This window comes from Vigna angularis, chromosome 10, assembly GCF_016808095.1.
Source record: "Vigna angularis cultivar LongXiaoDou No.4 chromosome 10, ASM1680809v1, whole genome shotgun sequence".
Taxonomy (NCBI): domain Eukaryota; kingdom Viridiplantae; phylum Streptophyta; class Magnoliopsida; order Fabales; family Fabaceae; genus Vigna; species Vigna angularis.
The window spans coordinates 1,590,637-1,608,739 of record NC_068979.1 but is presented as its reverse complement, the minus strand read 5'-3'; the positions used below and the strand labels follow the sequence as shown (position 1 = coordinate 1,608,739).

At 31.9% G+C, this 18,103-nt stretch overlaps 2 protein-coding genes across 2 annotated transcripts; both read right to left on the bottom strand.

Moving 5' to 3' along the window:
* Positions 1-2,478: 2,478 nt before the first annotated feature.
* Positions 2,479-4,919, bottom strand: LOC108320829 (scarecrow-like protein 3). The gene has a single exon (XM_017552375.2). The coding sequence runs from the start codon at positions 4,202-4,204 to the stop codon at positions 2,762-2,764; it is 1,443 nt and encodes a 480-aa protein (XP_017407864.1). The 5' UTR covers positions 4,205-4,919; the 3' UTR covers positions 2,479-2,761.
* A 3,513-nt stretch (positions 4,920-8,432) lies between these two features.
* LOC108320796 (cytochrome P450 97B2, chloroplastic) lies at positions 8,433-17,334 on the bottom strand. The gene is made up of 14 exons (XM_017552340.2): positions 17,100-17,334; positions 16,423-16,603; positions 16,007-16,114; positions 14,608-14,692; positions 13,126-13,364; positions 12,531-12,704; positions 12,363-12,410; positions 12,188-12,247; positions 11,946-12,032; positions 11,733-11,821; positions 11,331-11,422; positions 9,520-9,581; positions 8,903-9,052; positions 8,433-8,823 (listed from the first exon to the last, which is right to left on the bottom strand). Exons 1-14 carry the CDS (start codon positions 17,228-17,230, stop codon positions 8,599-8,601), a joined length of 1,731 nt encoding a protein of 576 aa, XP_017407829.1. The 5' UTR covers positions 17,231-17,334; the 3' UTR covers positions 8,433-8,598.
* Between the last annotated feature and the right edge of the window lie 769 nt (positions 17,335-18,103).

Below are 18,103 nucleotides of genomic sequence, written 5' to 3'. Positions count from 1 at the left end.
ACTAATAAAATTATTAAACAAGAAATAATATACACAGACAATATTGAATAAAATACAATATAAGTATTATTGATTTTAATAAATATATATTTTTAAATATTTAATGAACAAACAAACTAGCTTTTTTATATGAAGTTAACTTTTTTTATTTTGATTATTTGTTCAAAGGAAGGGAACTAAGCCTCATTAAAAGATAGATTATAAACATATAATGCATACAAATCATAACTCCTTTAAAGGGAAGTAGAAAAAGTCAAGAGAAAAAAAAAAGGGTATTATTGTTTTGGACAACTGAGTTTTTATATCTTCATTTTCTTAAAAAAGATGTTTGTTAATTCCTATAAATGTATGACCATACTAAATAAAACAAAGTAAGATATTAGATAAAATATTTATAGACTTTTTCAATGTTTGTTTTGAAGTACAAGTTTAAAAGGCGAAACGCATTTAATACATAACACAAATGAGTATGGGGAGATAAAATAATCTTCATAGCTTGATAGCCATCTAAAAGGGGAAAATTATTTATTTATTTTTTTAACTTTCATAACATGATTATTTTGGCAATAGAGATGTAAGTCCTTGTGAGGAAAATATGTTTTTGTAGAAGGTATGTTTATCAAAAAGATTCATTATTAAATTTTTTAAAATTTAAAGAAGATTTTCTTAGTTACTTCATTGTATTTTTGTCATAATTTGTTGGTAGATAATGTATTTGAGATTTAGAAATTTTATATATAACAGAAAACCTTATTTTCAATTACTTTAATATTTAATTAATGGACTATAAACTAATGTTCATCAATTACTTTAAAAAATACATATTATTTTATATGTGTGCAATGCTAGATTAGATATTCTTGACAAAAAAAAATACATGATGATAAAAAAAAATCTTTATCTAAATATTATATGAACAATATCTATGAGACACAATTTAAAGTGTTGTAATGATTATGTCTCCAACTAAACTCAATCAATTTATTGTAAAAATAAATATATTGTAAAAACATATGTTGTGGGAGCCTTATTCCTCTGTCACTAATGAGAGATCCTAATCTTCATTCATTGGTATTTGATTTGGTTTCATAATCAATAATCTTGATGTTTGTTTTTTGAGATAACTATTTTTGTTTCTTCTATGACTTTTGCAACCATGTTGATCCTTAGTCGAAATTGTCTCCAATAAACTTCCATTTTCAATCGATTTATTTTGTCATCAAAGATTCAGCCAATTAGTTTATTTAAATGTTTTATCACATGCAATTGCCATTGATTGAAGTGTAAGTAATGAAATCCAATGAATCATGAAAATCTAGCACCAATGATGTAATATTATATACTAATGGCAGGAAAGAAAGTTAAAATAACTATATTTCTGTATCTTGAAAAAGAAAACTAAAGAAAATAACATTTTTAAATAGATGGAAATATGCATTTTTTAGCATGATTGAAACATTTTGTGTTGATAATGCTAATGAAACCTTACTTTTTTTTTTCATGTATTTTAATGAAATTTAAGAAACAAATTAGAATCTTGAGAAGTTCAAAAACCTAAAAAAATTGGTGAAAGCTTGTAAAATAAGAATTATATAGGTTATTGGCCTGTTTAATTACATAAAACAGGTGTTCGGTTATGTTTTATGACTTGATTAAAGAAAAATATATTTTTAACATATAGACTTTTTACATTTATTTAATATTATTTTTTTATAACTATTTTGTTCTTATATTATATATTAAATGAATATATTTTAATGTACAAATTTTATATTTATTTGGTATTATTATTTTTTAATAAAAGATATAATTTTTTTTATGATTATTTTATTTTTATATTATTTATCGTGTTGAATGGTTAAAAAGATGTTTATTTATCTGGTGATGGTATAATAACAAATAAAGAAAAATCAGTTTTAAACAGTTAAAAAATTATAGAAGTACATTAAAATCTTAAAAAGATCATAGGTTTCCATATTTTTTCTTGTTTAAATGAAACTGTAAATTCCTAACTTATTTAAGACTTTTTAAATCCTAACATAAAAGTAGTCCAAGTTTGTCATTAACTTAATTACAATTTCCTAAATCATGATATTTTATTTTAAAACACCAGGAAGCAGTTCAAAAAGTTATTTAACCTTTCTCAATTAAGCTATTAAGAGAATTTTTAATAAGATGTTATCAGATGTTTTTGAGAATAAATCTCCCAATGCCTCAAAAAATGACAAACACGAGGGCCATGTTTCTGTTTTCCCTATGTCGTTCTTTTTTCTGTTCCAATGAACCGTTACCATCTGATAAGATTATGCAGAAATTGTCGAAAGAGACGCTTGTGTCTGGGGCTATGGGATTTTCCAAATGGGGCAATGAGAATCAACCAAAGTCTGAATTTTGAGAAAATCATCTTATGCTAAACATGCAAATTGAAAAGGGAAAGAAATTTCAACACAAAATTTGAGCTAAAAATAAACTTATATTAGGTCTTACACAACATATGCAGAAAGGTTACAGTATAGGAATTAGCGAAGAACAAAATGAGCACAGCACTAAACAATGGAATGGTAGACACAACTACAGATAATTGTTTCACTTTCTCACACTTTTCCATTTTCCCATTTCTCTCTTCTGAATTGGTCTTCATCAGTAGAAATCACCACATATATTGGTAAAACTCTTTCATACAATTAGAAACAAAGAAAAGAAAAAAATTATAAGAGACTCCATCCATCACTACATCACTATTCTTCTTCATGAATCTGTCTTACCTTCTTGATCTCCAAGCTGTCACAGAAAACAAGGTTCGATCCTGCCAGTAAATGACTACAGAGCCATTTTCCTCCCTCATTCTATATCCATTACAGCCATAGTTCTCCAAGAACCTCATTGCCTGTGTCACACCCTGACAGCTTAAAGGCACGTTTGCAAAACCAGATAAATCAAGTCTTTGGATCCACTTATCCATCTTTTCATGCCTTTCCCTTCTTTCAGCTCCCTCACAAGCTACTATGTTCTTGATTTCCTCACCCAGAAGCATCTTCTCGATCTTCATTCTATCCAAGGATGCTCTGGAGACAGTGCATTCCAAACAATCAAACAATGCAGCATAAGAATTTAGAGATTCTAGCAGCCTATCCATCAGGTTTGAACTGTTGTGGTTGAAGTCTTGCTCCGTTACAACCATGATCTTTGGTGATAACCCCCACAGGGCATTCAGAAAGCTCTCGGATTTCATTGATGCAGATGACGATCCTGGCGAGGATGAGGCTGAAGCTGAGGCTGAGGCTGAATCTGGACTTGGGCTATAGCCGTGAACCATGTCCTTATCAACCAAATCACAGCGTGTGTTTGGGTTCATCTGCAGGATTTTCTGCAGTTGAATTGCGTTTGAATTGTTTGCCGGAAGAGGAGATCTTCTCCTGGAGGCATCGTCATCCAAGGCCAAAAGGGAGTGTAACTGCAGAATGGAACTGATTGCCAGTGCCTCCCCAGTTTTCACACGAAGTTTGTCAAAATCAAGATTTTCTATCTTGCTGACAACAGGGTTGAACTGGAATGGGATATCCAACTTTTCTGCCTCCTCAGTGAGTTTATGAGCCATCTGATCCAGAACCTCTTTCTGGTGATGCACCCCAGTAATTCTCAAATGAGGAGGGCCTTCAGGGCGTGCGCTCAGAACACGGAAGAGGGCAACCCACTGTGCTGGGCCTGTGGCATTGAGATCAATTACATGCACCATTTTCTCCCCTTCCATGGCTTCAACAATAGCCTGATTTGTCAGAATGTATGACATCTTCAAGAACGGAAAAAGATCGAAAAAGAGCTTCTGAACAAGAATTTCTTCAGACACCATAGCTATTCTGGTGGAATTGAGTGCCCTATGGAGACCAGGCCATGTTTTCAGTATCCGATCAGCGAGTGCTTGGGTGAAATATGCAGCAACTCGCTGTATAGTATCTCCATCAGGGGAAGCAAGCTGGGAAATCTGTTCAAGCAACATGTTTGCATTTTCAAGACTACCATTAGCCACCTGATTGGCACAACCGATCAACAAATGGATCAAATACAAACCCCTTTCCTCAGATTTCAGTTCTCTAAGCCAAGGATAGGGAGATCCTATGCCAGGTGAAAGAGACATCATGGAAAAGAACTGAAGGGGGGAAGAAGTTACAGAAGATGACCCTTCTTCTTGAAACACTGATTCCATGAAACCAACCACAACAATCTTATATAGACCTCGAAAAGGTGGTAAAATGGTAATAGTTATCAAGAGGCACACAGGTTTGATCAAACCTTCCCCAAGTATGAACAAAAACCTGAGTATATACTTTACAATGCAAGCGAAAAAATCGCCAGAAGTGAATTAAAGGAGCTTTTCCGACTAAATTCAGGAAATATTTTCGGAGCAAAGTAAGGAAACGGTGGTGAGAAAACGAGATAATCCTACAAAAACCACATTTTGAGAATCGAACATGGAAAAACGAAACCGCTGATGGGTTTTGCAATCGAAGAAGAAAGGAAAAGAAGCCCCCTGAAAATGGCGAAGCTTGGTGGTGTGAACATTCCGAAAAAGCAGAATAGCAGTGAATGAGTTTGTGGCGTGTTTGGTGTGAGAGTGAAATTGAAGAAGGTTTAACAGAAGCAGCAGCAGATTGAAGGAGTGGTTCATGGGAAGAGAAGAGAAAAGAAGACAATACGTGAAGGGGTTCTGTTGTCTTTATTGTTTTGTTGTCGTTCAGTGGTTAGTGGAGTGTGGAATTGGTGAGAGTCTTGGTTCGGTTGTTTCTGTCTTTATGTTCCGAAAACTGTCGTTTCTCTGTGAGGAAACTCTAGAAGGTGTGTTTGTTTGATCACTCAACTAAACTCAACACAGTCCAAAGGTTAAGGTTTGTGTGTTGTGTTTAGAGTGGTGTGTTTGTCTTGACGTTGGGTGGATAGGGAATCGTGGGGTTATAATATTCCCTAAGGTTGCAAGAATCCAAACATGCCTTAGCAAAGACAAACATTGGGCTCAGATTTGTCTCCTAGTGGGGTGAGTGAGAAGGGCAAGAAAAGTGTTGAAATGGTTCCAAGAAATGAGTTTTGTTTTATTTTGCAAAGCAATGAGCATACAATTACAATGGCTAATATCTTATTCTATCAACGACAAACAGACAAGGATGTTAAGGAAGACTCCAAAAGTAGATTGTTCATTTATCTCTATTTGTGGATTCTGAGGTGGCACTTCCAAACACGATCCAAACCCACCTACACTTCATTTTTTTTCTTGCAAATTACCAAACCCCATTAACACGCCACCTCATTTTCTCTCTTTGTGCCGTCTAATCAAAATCACTCTACATAATAACTCTATTATAATCTAATTACAAACTCCAATTCTTTTATTCTTCTCTTCTTCTTTTTTCTATTTATGAAAGTAATATCTATTCTAAGGAAGTGAGAGAAGCTTTTCCAAAAACAATTCCTTAAAAATATGTCTATTATTGGTTCTTTTGAAATAAACATTTGTTACAAATTGTCGTACCAAGGAAAAGTATAATACTTTATGACTTAATTTCAGTTTTTTTTTATAAATAGTTCCGTGTACATATTTGTTCTAGTAGTTATTACTTTATAAATAGTAATAAATAATGAAGTTATGTTATATTTATTGTTATTGAATTCTATTAGGATTCTTGTTTTATTGTTATTGAATTGTATATTGGATTCTTGTGTTGTGCTGTATTATATTTTTCCTTAATTTATATTTTGTGAAATGATATATAACATCATGAGACTTGAGATTTGATACACTTAATTTAAATTTTTTATACTGATTATAAAAGTTAATATAAGTATTCACTTGCTTAATAAACAAGTAAAATCACTTTATAAATAATAATAAAGCTATCTCGCATTTATTATGATAGAGTTATATTATATTCATTGTTATGAAGTGATAATAGATTTATTGTACTCAAGTTATATATCATATTTATGTTGAGGCAAGTGATGGAGAACAACATAATAGATATGACACTATAAGACTTGCATGATTGAATAAATATACAAATATAATACTTTTTAATTCATCTTCTATAAATCACATATTTATAATCTAAATCTAATACAGATTTTCATCACTTTATGTTATAACTTTGTTGAATTCTAATTTAACCTAGTGTTACACAGTTATTTTAGGCTAAGAATATGAAATTATAACTTTTTTTTTTTACTACGCATTCTCGTTAATTATTTAAAGTGATCATAAAATTGAACATGAAAACTCAAACTATAATTTTGTATAATAAAAGTATGTAATCATCATATGAATATTTATCAGTTAATTATAGTTTCTTTTTTCATTTATTATCGTAATAAATAATAGATAATCTTACAAAAATTTATTAGTAACATATCAAAACTTTGATCTTAAGACACATAGTTGACTCCAAAAACATGATCACAAATATAATAATATTTATTAATTAATAACATATATATACCATTCTTTGTTTATTAATGCCTTTCTTTGGAATAGCATGAAGACAATATTTTACATACAACTTAAAAGTAAATTTTTTATTCTCAAATTACCATTAAAAATATAATTTAAAACTCAAATAAAATATTTTTATTAAAGTCTTTTCGATAAATATTTCTATTAACCATTTAAAGTAGTAATATAATATATAAATACTATTTATCTCATTTTAAAGAACTATCATCATGAATGGTAAGACTTATAACTGTGACTATATAATATGATGTTGTTGTCAATTTGTTAATCATGTTTGTTTTTTTTGTCTATTTGTAAATGTATTTGCAAAAATTCTAATACTTTTTGTATATACATAGGAAAAGAAGTATAATGTAATAAAAATGATTGTGTATATTAAACTTATAATAATAAATTAATATAATATAAATAGTAATAGGAAAATAAATAGTAATAGGTTAATTTTGTAGTCCCATGCATATGTCAAACAAGGAAAATAACAAAAATAGAGCTTGTATGTATTAACTCAAGAGCAAGAAATTAAATATGTTCACATAATCATTAAAACTAACACATTCTCGTATCTACGTATTAACTACTTGACGAATCAATAATACATTGTTTAATGTCAATGACTTTTCCTAGATGTTTGATAATAACTTTATCAAACCATACATTGTCTTTTCATTGTCAATATTATAAACCATATTATAAACCATATTCTTCGTCAATGTTAATTTGTCTGAAACATAGATTCTAATTTATTTTTGTACAAAGGTTACAAGTTCTTCTATTATAAATAATCTTTAATTTATATCTTCTAAAATCCAAAATACTTCCATCAAACTTGTCCATCTTCACTTTTCAGACTTCCACCATTACTTTCTTGAAGAAAACCCTAAACTTTTAGGAATCATAAACACACATGTTCATGAAGAATTACAAGACAAAAATAAAATAACAAAAACACAAATAACTTACTAGATTCAATCAAAATAATCTAAGTTCACAGTTGCACTAAATAATACTTATAATTAATTAATAAGTTTTCAATTTCATAAATATTTATAAAAATAGAGCAAATAAAAGGTTAGGCCAATGAACCTTTTTGACGTACTCAACATTTTAAACTTGATGAAACAAATCCAATTATGAAACGTGTTTTATTGGTCGGGGTTAAAAAAGTCTACATTAATTTACGCTTCGAATCCTGTACTGTAGCCTGAGTTAAGATCAACTTGGAATAATTCCATCCATTTTCATCTCTGATAAATAGTTGTCATTAATTGTTTCACTCATTAGTAGTTATCATTTTCACTTTAGTTTCATCTCTGATAAAGAACTAACATGCTTGGAATATTTTTTGAAAGCTTTTGTCTAGCAAAAAGTAGCTGCTAAAATAAGTCTAATAGTGTCAATTAAAAGAAGAAAAATGATAACCTTGTTGCGTATAATTAAGGATTAATTTTTATTTGTTCGTAGAAAAATAACTGCAAAAAATATTAGCTCACTAAACATATATCATTTTTTAGTAAAAATTACTCTTTACTTTTTGATTTTTTACCGAAAATACCATCAGTTAAAAAAAAGAAAAAAAAGCTAAGTCTTCTTTTTTTTCACAAATTAAAATACGAAATAATGAATATTACCGTGCGAGTACTCAATGTCTGATGAATTAGCCGCCAGCGAGTTTAATTTTACTGCATAAGGGCATCCGAAACAGTGGCTGAAATTTTCTATAAAAGTTATTTTAAAACAACAAATTGTCTCACGTACTAGTTCATAATTATTTTCAACGGTTGTTCTATTCCCACGATATCATCTTAAAACCTTCCGACAACTTTTTATGCATGTTCTGACTAAAATTGGAAAAATTCAAATACCATTCAATCCTAAAACAACTGGTTTCTTCTTCAGTTGTGCACTATAATTAGCAAAAAACCTTTACAACTTTCACTCAAGCAGTAAAATCTTTTTCTTTTCTTAAAATGCTTTCCGGCATACTCCTCAAACAAAAATTATTTCTCAAATAACTTATTTCCTCACAAAACAGCTGAAATTGTTTCAGCTGTCCCAAATTCGGTACATTATTCTGAATAAGAAAAATGTACAGCATCTATATGTCAATGTAAATTAGATCTCTTCTTCAATTTGCACCAGAGTCCGTTTTTGGTATGGATGGTTGCCCCAGTAACTAGTTCCACCGATTCAGGGGTTCCCTTCAGTTCCACATCAAAATTCTGGAGCAGCATAGTCAACGCTACAGTGGATTCCATCAAAGCAAATTGGTCTCCGACACATTTTCGTGGTCCGCCACCAAAAGGCAAGAAGGCAAAATCCGATATAATCTGATCAGGTAGACATTTGTTGTCAATGTTCAGGAAATGAGCCAACACAAAGGAAAAAGAAAAAGGACCAGAAAGCAACCTCGTTCGGATACAAGGCTCCAGGACTTCGAGATGGATCAAAACCGGACCATCCTTCAATTTCTTCATTCTTGTTTTGCACTAGAAATCTCTCGGGTTCGAACTCATGAGGGCGATCCCAAAAATATGGAGATCTGTGGAGATTATATACCTGGATATAGGAATTAAAATATCAAGATTTTAAATATATGAAGTGAAATTCTGCAAAAACAAAAATAACCAGACTGTTTGTTGTACTGATGTAATTAGTGGTAAAACCATGTTATGAGTACTCTTCATTTTTCTTTTTATAACAAAAAGGATAGTATGGATAGGTCATTGCGGGGGAAAATAGGTTTCTCCAATATTAAAAAAGTATTAATGGCATGTCTTGGATCCCGAAGGCAATGTCCCCCACCTACAGGATAGCCTATTTCACCACGCAAAAAGTTACAAACAAAAAGCTGTCACAACTGTGTGTGGGGAACTCCCACTCGGTGCACTTCTCTTGGTTGTTAAGAAACTGCAAATTAATTGTTCTATAAAGGAAACCTGTCATGAACGTTGGGAAATTCTAGTCCTTAAATTCCATGCGTCTGTTCATAAAAGAAACAAGAAGCCACGTATGTGTGTACTCACAGAAATGAAGAGATCGGTGCCGGCAGGAATTGCATAACCATCTTCATCACCTTTGTACCCTCCTGGAGGCGAGACAAAAAGTTCATGGATAAAATATCGCAAATGGAAACAACAAATAAAAATTAACTCACAAAACTAACCAGACAAGAAAGAAACAGACACATTAGTCAATTATAGATCTTATAATATCAGCTACTGAAAACACAGATTCCTAGTAAGTAATAATTTACAATAGTGCTTGAAGATGATGCATAGGAAGTCTGTTTGACCTCCTTCATTGACTAATTAAAATGAATTGACACTGAAAAGGTATACTATCACACAGTTACAGGTTCTCATGTATGGTACGGTTATTGACCTCTCTAATTACTTTAAAGATGATTTCTAATTCTAAATATCTTTGGACTAATAATACGTCGTAATGAAACTCAAATTTAAAATTATTTGACCTCAATATAAGGAAATCATTATGTTTGTATTCCTTTATCCATCTTTATCACCTTCTACCAAGTTTCATTTTCTAATTTTTTGAAAGTCATAGGTTATCATTATTGACTTTTTCTAATAACTATTTTAAAAGTAATACTAAGATGATTTATAATTTATATGGTCATGAAACTCTAATTTAAAACTATTAAATGTAACTAAATATATGGTCCTTGACACATCTCTTTGCATTTGAAACACTTGCATATATACATGCTCCTTCGTTGTAATATATCCAATGAATGTTATTTTGTATTAACCACATATCTCAACAAAAACTATTTGACCTCAATCTAAGGAACTCATTCTCTTTGTATTTCTTTAGCCATCTAAGCTTCTTTTCTAGGTGTTCTTGATTCCTCTCACTCCAATTTTGGAAAGCAACCCCTCATGTTAATTCATTAGGAAATCCTTGTTTCAGTTTCTGATTCATAATCCATCAACAGAAAGATCAACTTTGACAGTCTGTTTTTGGGAGAGAAGCAAATATCAAGCCCCTTATTGTTCACGTTCACCTCCACAGTAGCTCTATAACAAATATCAAGCCCTTCATTGCGTGCTAGTTTCTGTAAGGGGAACGTTGTATATGTTTACTTAGCTTTGAACTGTTTCAATCCAGCTAAATGTTTGAGAAAAAAAGGAAAAGATGCTGTGGAATTGTGTTTTTGTGGCTAGAGTGTAGTCCATTTGGCAAGAGTGCAAGGCCAGAAATCTATTCCTCCTTATCCTTTAATATGCTCGTTTTGTTCTGTCCCCTTGTTTCAAAAGCACAGGAAACTGATTAGCTCTTTCGAATTTATGCATTTTCTGCATTTTTCTTACCCATTTTCAGAGGATTTCTGAGTTCTGGTTGTTCAGCAATGTATTATTTTTTACCACAAATTACTTTCTGTATCTTTGTATTTATTCTATATTATGTTCTGTCATGCATGAGACTTCCAATCCACATTGCCTGTCCTAATTATCAATTATGAAGTCCAAACAGTATACACGTTCAATCTTCATGACTACAATTCCCTAAAACGTTTTATAAGCACCTAATCACTTAGAAAACCACACTAAAAATCTATTAAGAAGGGAAGAACCAAGCACTTAAATACTCAAACTGAAAACCTCATTCTCCGCTATGTAGGATTCATGCACTCCATAATACCCAAGTTCCTATCAACATTCTATTATTTTCATGCCGTGTATTGATGGTTGGGATTTTAAACACACTAAGAAATTTAATACTCAATTTAAAATTTTAGATACCAAGCAACAAAAACAATTAATGTAATTTGATTCCATTCCATCTTTATCAAATAGTTAGTAGTAATCAATACCTGGTAAAACGTCAGATTTGAGTGTTCGTCTAATCAGCAAAGGTGGTTGTGGGTATAAACGGAGAGCCTCCACAATAATCAATCTAATATACCTGAAAGCATACAATGTATTTAACAAACTATTTTACTCTTGTTGCTTAGTTGGTACAGTAGAATGTGATATTCCCCCAAAACACCCTACAGTCAACTCTGATTGATTATAAAGCTCACATCATGAAAAAATAATTGAAAGTAACGACTTGTAATGTTTGTCTTTCATGTAGATGACATATTTTGCTCCCTTTTTGTTAGACAATAAAACTATTGCCAATTTGTTATAACTTTAGTTAATCTTTCTGAGTTAAATAATGGTCATCAAACAGGTTGCAGTGAATATAAGGTGAATATGAAATAAGCACCCACTGCAGTTTTTTAAGTGATTCATAAGTTGGCCTCTCTGTACCCAGCACCAAATCTACCTCTGCTTGAGCCTTTTTCATTTTGCTAGGATTCTGTAATAAGGAAATTGGTAAAACATTAAGATGGTGTTGCACAAACAGGAATGTCTGAAAAAAACTCATGACAACCAACAATTGAAGTTATCATGGCACATTAAAGTACACTAGACAAACATACTTGAGCTAGGAGGAAAACTGCCCACGTAAGAACTGCAGCCGTTGTTTCATGACCAGCCACAAGCATTGTCATTAAATCATCCCTCAACTGTCAAGACACAAAAAAGTAAGCACTGTCTACTTTGAACAACTACCTGAAATGAAACATATTGCCTACAGACGCAGCTTTTCTGCTTATCCAAAGCATCCAAATTTCAGTCAGCATGGCTTTCTGTAAGCATGTTGGGTTAGGATTAGATATACCTGACGATCATCAACATCAGCTCCTCGCATATCAACCAAGAAACGCAAAAGACTTGCATCCTGTAAACTCCTATATTAATAAACTCAGTGGTATTTAAAGAACTCCAAGTTTTCAGGTAAGTATTCTGATAGTTTAGCATAAGCTATTAGCATTAAATCCATCAAGATAAAACACCTTCAAATTTAAGTAATCTCTCTGCTGTAATTTCTCAACATCTGTCTCCTGCAAATAGAATGATTTCAAGACCATGTCATGTACAGTCAACATAATGTGACAGTCTAACAAAGACTGATTCCTGCAATCAATCACAATATTCAATCATGGAACTAAAGTATCACTAACCTGTCGGCTTTCTTTTGCATTTTTAATAAGTTCGTCCAGACATGTATTGATGATCTTTAGGTCATCATGAAACTTTCTTTGCCTTGGGACTATCCACCTTGCCAATGGAATTTTCCAATATGGAATGTAGAAAGTTGATCTGTGTTCAGCTTCAAAAAGAGTGCCGTAGACTGCCTATAAAAGACTTAAAAGCAGAGAGTATGTGAGCTCTCCTAACCAATGGTTAGAAGCAAATAAAAAATTATGGTCTTGACACCATATTCCAATAAGACCTACAATCGAGACTTGCAGTTCATGACAAACTATGATTAAATAAAAAAGCAGTTTATTACTTACAAGATAAGAAGCTTTGAAGAAATGTAAGGTGTATTGTCTACTTATATTAATGATGATAAGCCCTATTATTTTTTACCCGGCACAAATCTCCCAACTTGTAACACACAAGAGATTGAATTTCAATAAATTAGTAAACTAAATACGTAGCTAACCACTTTTGAGGAGGCAAAATATACGAAAGAAAATTATCATGTCTACTTCCATTTACAATCAATCCAACATTGCTCTATATTTGGAATGCATAACCTTTCAGACAAACCTTAATAACAGGAGATTCTTTGGTGACAGAACCAAAGTCATAGTTGAACACACCAAGACCAATAATATCAAGAGCCAAACTAGAAAACTCTGCCTCAAGATCCAATTCAGCTGACTTAGGTCCACCATAACCGTCTCCTTCGAGAAGCTTATTAACCTTCAATATTGTTCTTTCTGAACAAGCTGTGAATATTTTGACCATAGCTTCCAAGTAGGAGTTATGGAAAGCCGGAGCAATGACTGCATATTTTAGAAATACAAAGTGAAGAAAAAAACAATATTAGGTTAATTCATGAAATCCTTTAACATTATTACAACCACAGCAAAGACAACCTATAGAAACCACTGATGATTTTAAAGTTCTTCGTTCTCATAAGTTGTAACTGATTTCTGGTATTGATTTGGTTAATTATGTCCATAAAAATTGGAATAATGAACTCCATTTATTGATTTGACAATGATATTTGACAACACATTTGGGAGAACACTTAGGCACCGAAAGATGACTGTTTGAGGTTCTTCATCAGTTCTAATGGCAAAACACTTCAAGACATTATCATAAAAGATATTTTCTAGGACAATCATAAGCAACTTTTAAAAATTAAACTATAGGTCAGGGAAATATCATTAGTAGTTCCAAATTAAAATGTTAATGGATATTTCATTCGATTTTTAGTAAAAGGTATTTCACTTTATTTACCTTGTCACAGACCCAGTAAAAAAAGACAGTTGTATTTGGCCCTCAACACCCAACATAAAACTTGACCTACCAAACATGGATGTCTTGGACGTGCTTACCAAGGGCACATCAAAGATTGTTCCTAATTGAATGCTTTTAGCGGATGATCTAATTTTGATTAGGGAATCAAAGTAATTAAATTTAACACTTGAGCTTTAGATACAAGCTTTGGAAATAAAGGGTTTCCACTCAAGTAGGAATGAGGCAAAAATGAATTGCAACTTTTTGCAAGACAAGAGGAATATGAATTTAAAGTTTAAATGGAAGCTGGCATAACACAAGTATCTAGCAAGCTCAAAGGAAAGTTTTATCACGCTATACATTCAATTATACTCCATAGGGTGAATGTTGGACATTAAAGGGACAAGAGAAAATGGAGGATTACAAAATCTTCTATAAGATATCAAGATAAAATGAAAGAGAATACATCAGCTCAAACAAGCATCCAAATCTCTTTTCAAATCTATCATTTGAAAGTCCAAGAGTAAAGACAAGAAAACCATAAAGAGGCTACAAAAACAAGCCTGTCTCATAAAATGTGCTCTGGAATTGCTCTCGAAGACTAATAAACCAAACCTTAATGAAAAGAACTCTAGTGTAGAAGCCCCTTTTATTTTTATACCTTCTACATCCTAAATCTTCATGAACAGAGAAAAAGACTTGTAAACTGTACAAAGGATCACATGCAGAGTCAAGGACATGAAAAGGGACGAAAATGACAGATATTAAATATAGGTTGTACACCTCTTCTCCTTTGCTTCCAAGTATCAAGGTCTGCTGGTATGAGTCCTTTGCCCATTATTGGTTCTAGGATATCAGCAAGTACTCCCTAGTTTTTTAATTAGCAAGCAGATGTAGAAATTAGAGACATTTTGAAGATGAAATTGAAGTAAAATAAAATATAGACACTATTCAATGAAATAGGCACGTAGATTTGCCAGGAAACCAACATATCCAAACTTACAATCTACGGCTAGAACATGTTTTACATTTAGCTACATTTTAGTGGGTAGCCCACTGGTCACAAAATAATTCACAAAGGAATACATTTACTTTAACAGGATTTAGTTAATGCATTTATTTATTTTATTATTCTAAAAAATAATGTACCAACTTTCACTGTTACAAGGCTCCTCAACCTGCTCAGTAAGGACCATATGAACTTAGCCTATAAAGTTCAGAAGCATGCATAAATCTAATGAAGGTTAAGCAGGGTAGAGTAATTTATCCTGAAAATTACATACGCTAGGTGTCACTTTCATAAAACTAATGATGGGTAAGCAGCGAAGGAGTTAATTAGCCTGTTAACTTTCGAAGCTCAATGTCACTTTCATAAAACTGATGAGGGTACGCATGGGAGGGGTTAATTTTCCTGTTAATTTCATAAGCTTAATTATCATTTTCATAAAACTATGAGAAGTCAGCAAAGGAGGAGTTAAATTTATCATGAAGGTTCTTGGTTAGAAAGAGGGTGGAGGGCAAAAGGAGGCTGGTTCAAGGATAAAGAGTTGTAGTTTTGTTACAGGAAACTGCAGTTGAAAAGTCGAGAAGCTGGACAGTTTTTGACTAGATAAAATGTAGGTCATTAAGTGTAAAACTATATTCTTCACAAATTAAATCCTCTTTCATTTAGCTATCAAATATCATTGAAAAACTTTCCGGTGTTTTCTATTTCATATACTGAAAACAATAGAGAAAGAAATTATGCCGAAGTCCTAGAGGAGCTTAATTAACTCCTCTTCTTAATTTTACATTTATAGGGCTAAATAGCTAATCAACACAAAGAAATACAACACACACACAACTCAGACTCCACTAATTAACTAGCTCACACACAGAGCTGTGTGCATATGGTTTTAAGTATTCTAACACATTTATCTGGTACATGTGAACATAAGATTAATTGAGGGTAAATATGCTGAGCACTGAACTCCGCTCTTCATTTCATTCCAGTTTTGGAATACCCAAAATAACATTTGGTCCTTTTCAGGTTCAAACTTCATGAGTAAAGATCCACACAGGAATAATTCACTTAATACAAAATTCACACTTTTCTGTTCCAAAGCATGTCACACACAAACAATCTATCTGAAAATGGACTGAACCAAGTGTAACAAAATTCAAGTGAGAGGTGAGACCATACCTTGTCATAAGAAAATGCATTTTCTCGCAGAATATGTCTAGCAACTATGGGATCTGATACAACAACAAATGCTTTTGGTCCAAAGGCAAGTTTATACACTCCGCCATGCTGTGCCAGGTTCAAAATAATATCCTCAGATGATAATTAAAATATGATTGACTGAGTAAAGGTAACTATGATGGAAAAAGTAAAACAAACAATTTGAGCCATTTTATGAACAAACTACATATTCTCTTGATTAACTATAGCTATGGGAGCGTTGAAGTAAAAATACCAACACCTGAAAGTCAAAAATTAAAACAAATACACCCAAAGATGAAAACAAAAATGATAAGCCAAAATGAAGAAAAAATATCACACATACAACTTATGTAAAGTAGGACACGAGAATTGATGATTGATAAAAGGGTAAGTACCTCCAAGAACCAATCATATAGTGAGAAAAAGAGAGGTCGATCAAACAGATCTGTTACTGCCCCTTCAGCTACGGGCATAGACCCTATACTTCCACCACTTAAAAATTCTGTAAGGAGGTTACTTGCATTGTCAAGGACATTTCTACTTGATTTCTTCTTATCGGTATTAATCGATTGGCATCTACATTCAACACAAGCATGGCTTATACACAGAGTAATAACATATGATATGCTCCTACCAAGCTCTGAACATAATTAATACCAATAAAAAAAAAAGTCAAACAAATCAAAACATTAGAAATTTATTTAGTTTCTGAAACAGTTTAAACTTCCAAGTACAACTACACGAGCTAGTTTCACATTCATTATTTACTCGAACAAAAGGAATCCGAAACAATTCATTGACAGCTAACAGGAAGCGAAATCAATATATGAGCTAGGACAAGAGTGTCTGAGTTTCATTTTAGTCAAAATTAGTTAAACGTGTGTTGGAGTTCACGTTGACGAGTAGGCGACAGTGGATAAAATACTTGAATGAAGTACTCAGCTAGCATAATTATATATTTGTTGATTTCACAAGAAAAGGAGGTTAAAGCATGCATTCATGTATGAGCACTCGAACATGAAAAACTAGCGAAGAAACAGGAATGGAGTAGGAGTTTTGGTTGCAGAAGAACCTGACTGAAGAAAATTGTTTGGAGTGAAGAGTGCGAAAATGAAGAAAAGGAGGAAAACGAGATGATGGCTTAAAACGAGAATGAAACTTGGCGTCGGTGACGGTGGAGAGGGCTGGGGTGGTGGCGCTCATGGCGGAGCGTTGTTTCCGGCGACGGTCTGAATGGAACCGTAAACGGAGAAGGCAATTGGTTCTGTGGCACTCTCCAATATAAACAAAAAGTGGTGTCTGTCCAATTCAAGGAAAAAAAATCTCAATGGAAGTTAATATTAAAAAAATCTGAGTGGAAATTAATATTAAAAAAATAAATTAATTTCACTTATTTCTAAAATAATTTTTATTTAATTGAGCTTTTAGTTTCAATGTTGAACTTTAGTTTATAAAAACTGAATTGTACGATTGATGTAATATTTTACAATTAAGTAATTCTGGATGGCTGATATATACATTATCTGATTTCTAACGGAAGATGCCGTGGTGTTTATAATTAATAATTATATTAATGATTTATTTGCATGAGTTATTAGTAGTAATATTTAGTAATAAATTTTTATATTTATTATCATTGAATATACAATAAATAAATTATTGTTGTATTTTTTCAATTGGAAAATATTAAATATGTTATTAATTTTTTAAAGGAACTACCATTAAAACATAAATAGAGCTAAACCGTAACCGATATAAATATATGATATCAATCAATTCCTTTATTTAGAATTTGCGGGATATAAATCTTTAAATTATTTTATTTTAGTTTTTAATTTTAAAATATAGTTACAGATAAAATAAAAATATGAAATATTTACTTATATATATATGATTATATATAATTTTTTCAATTTTTTTTTCTTATCTATTGTGCTTGTAACACGGTTGTGTCTCATCAAACAGTTAAATTAACAAAACTCGATATAGGTGGATCACTACACCAGAGACACGTACGGCTATAGAAACTTCTAAGATACAGGGCCTCAAATCTATATATTAAATTAGGAAAATGAT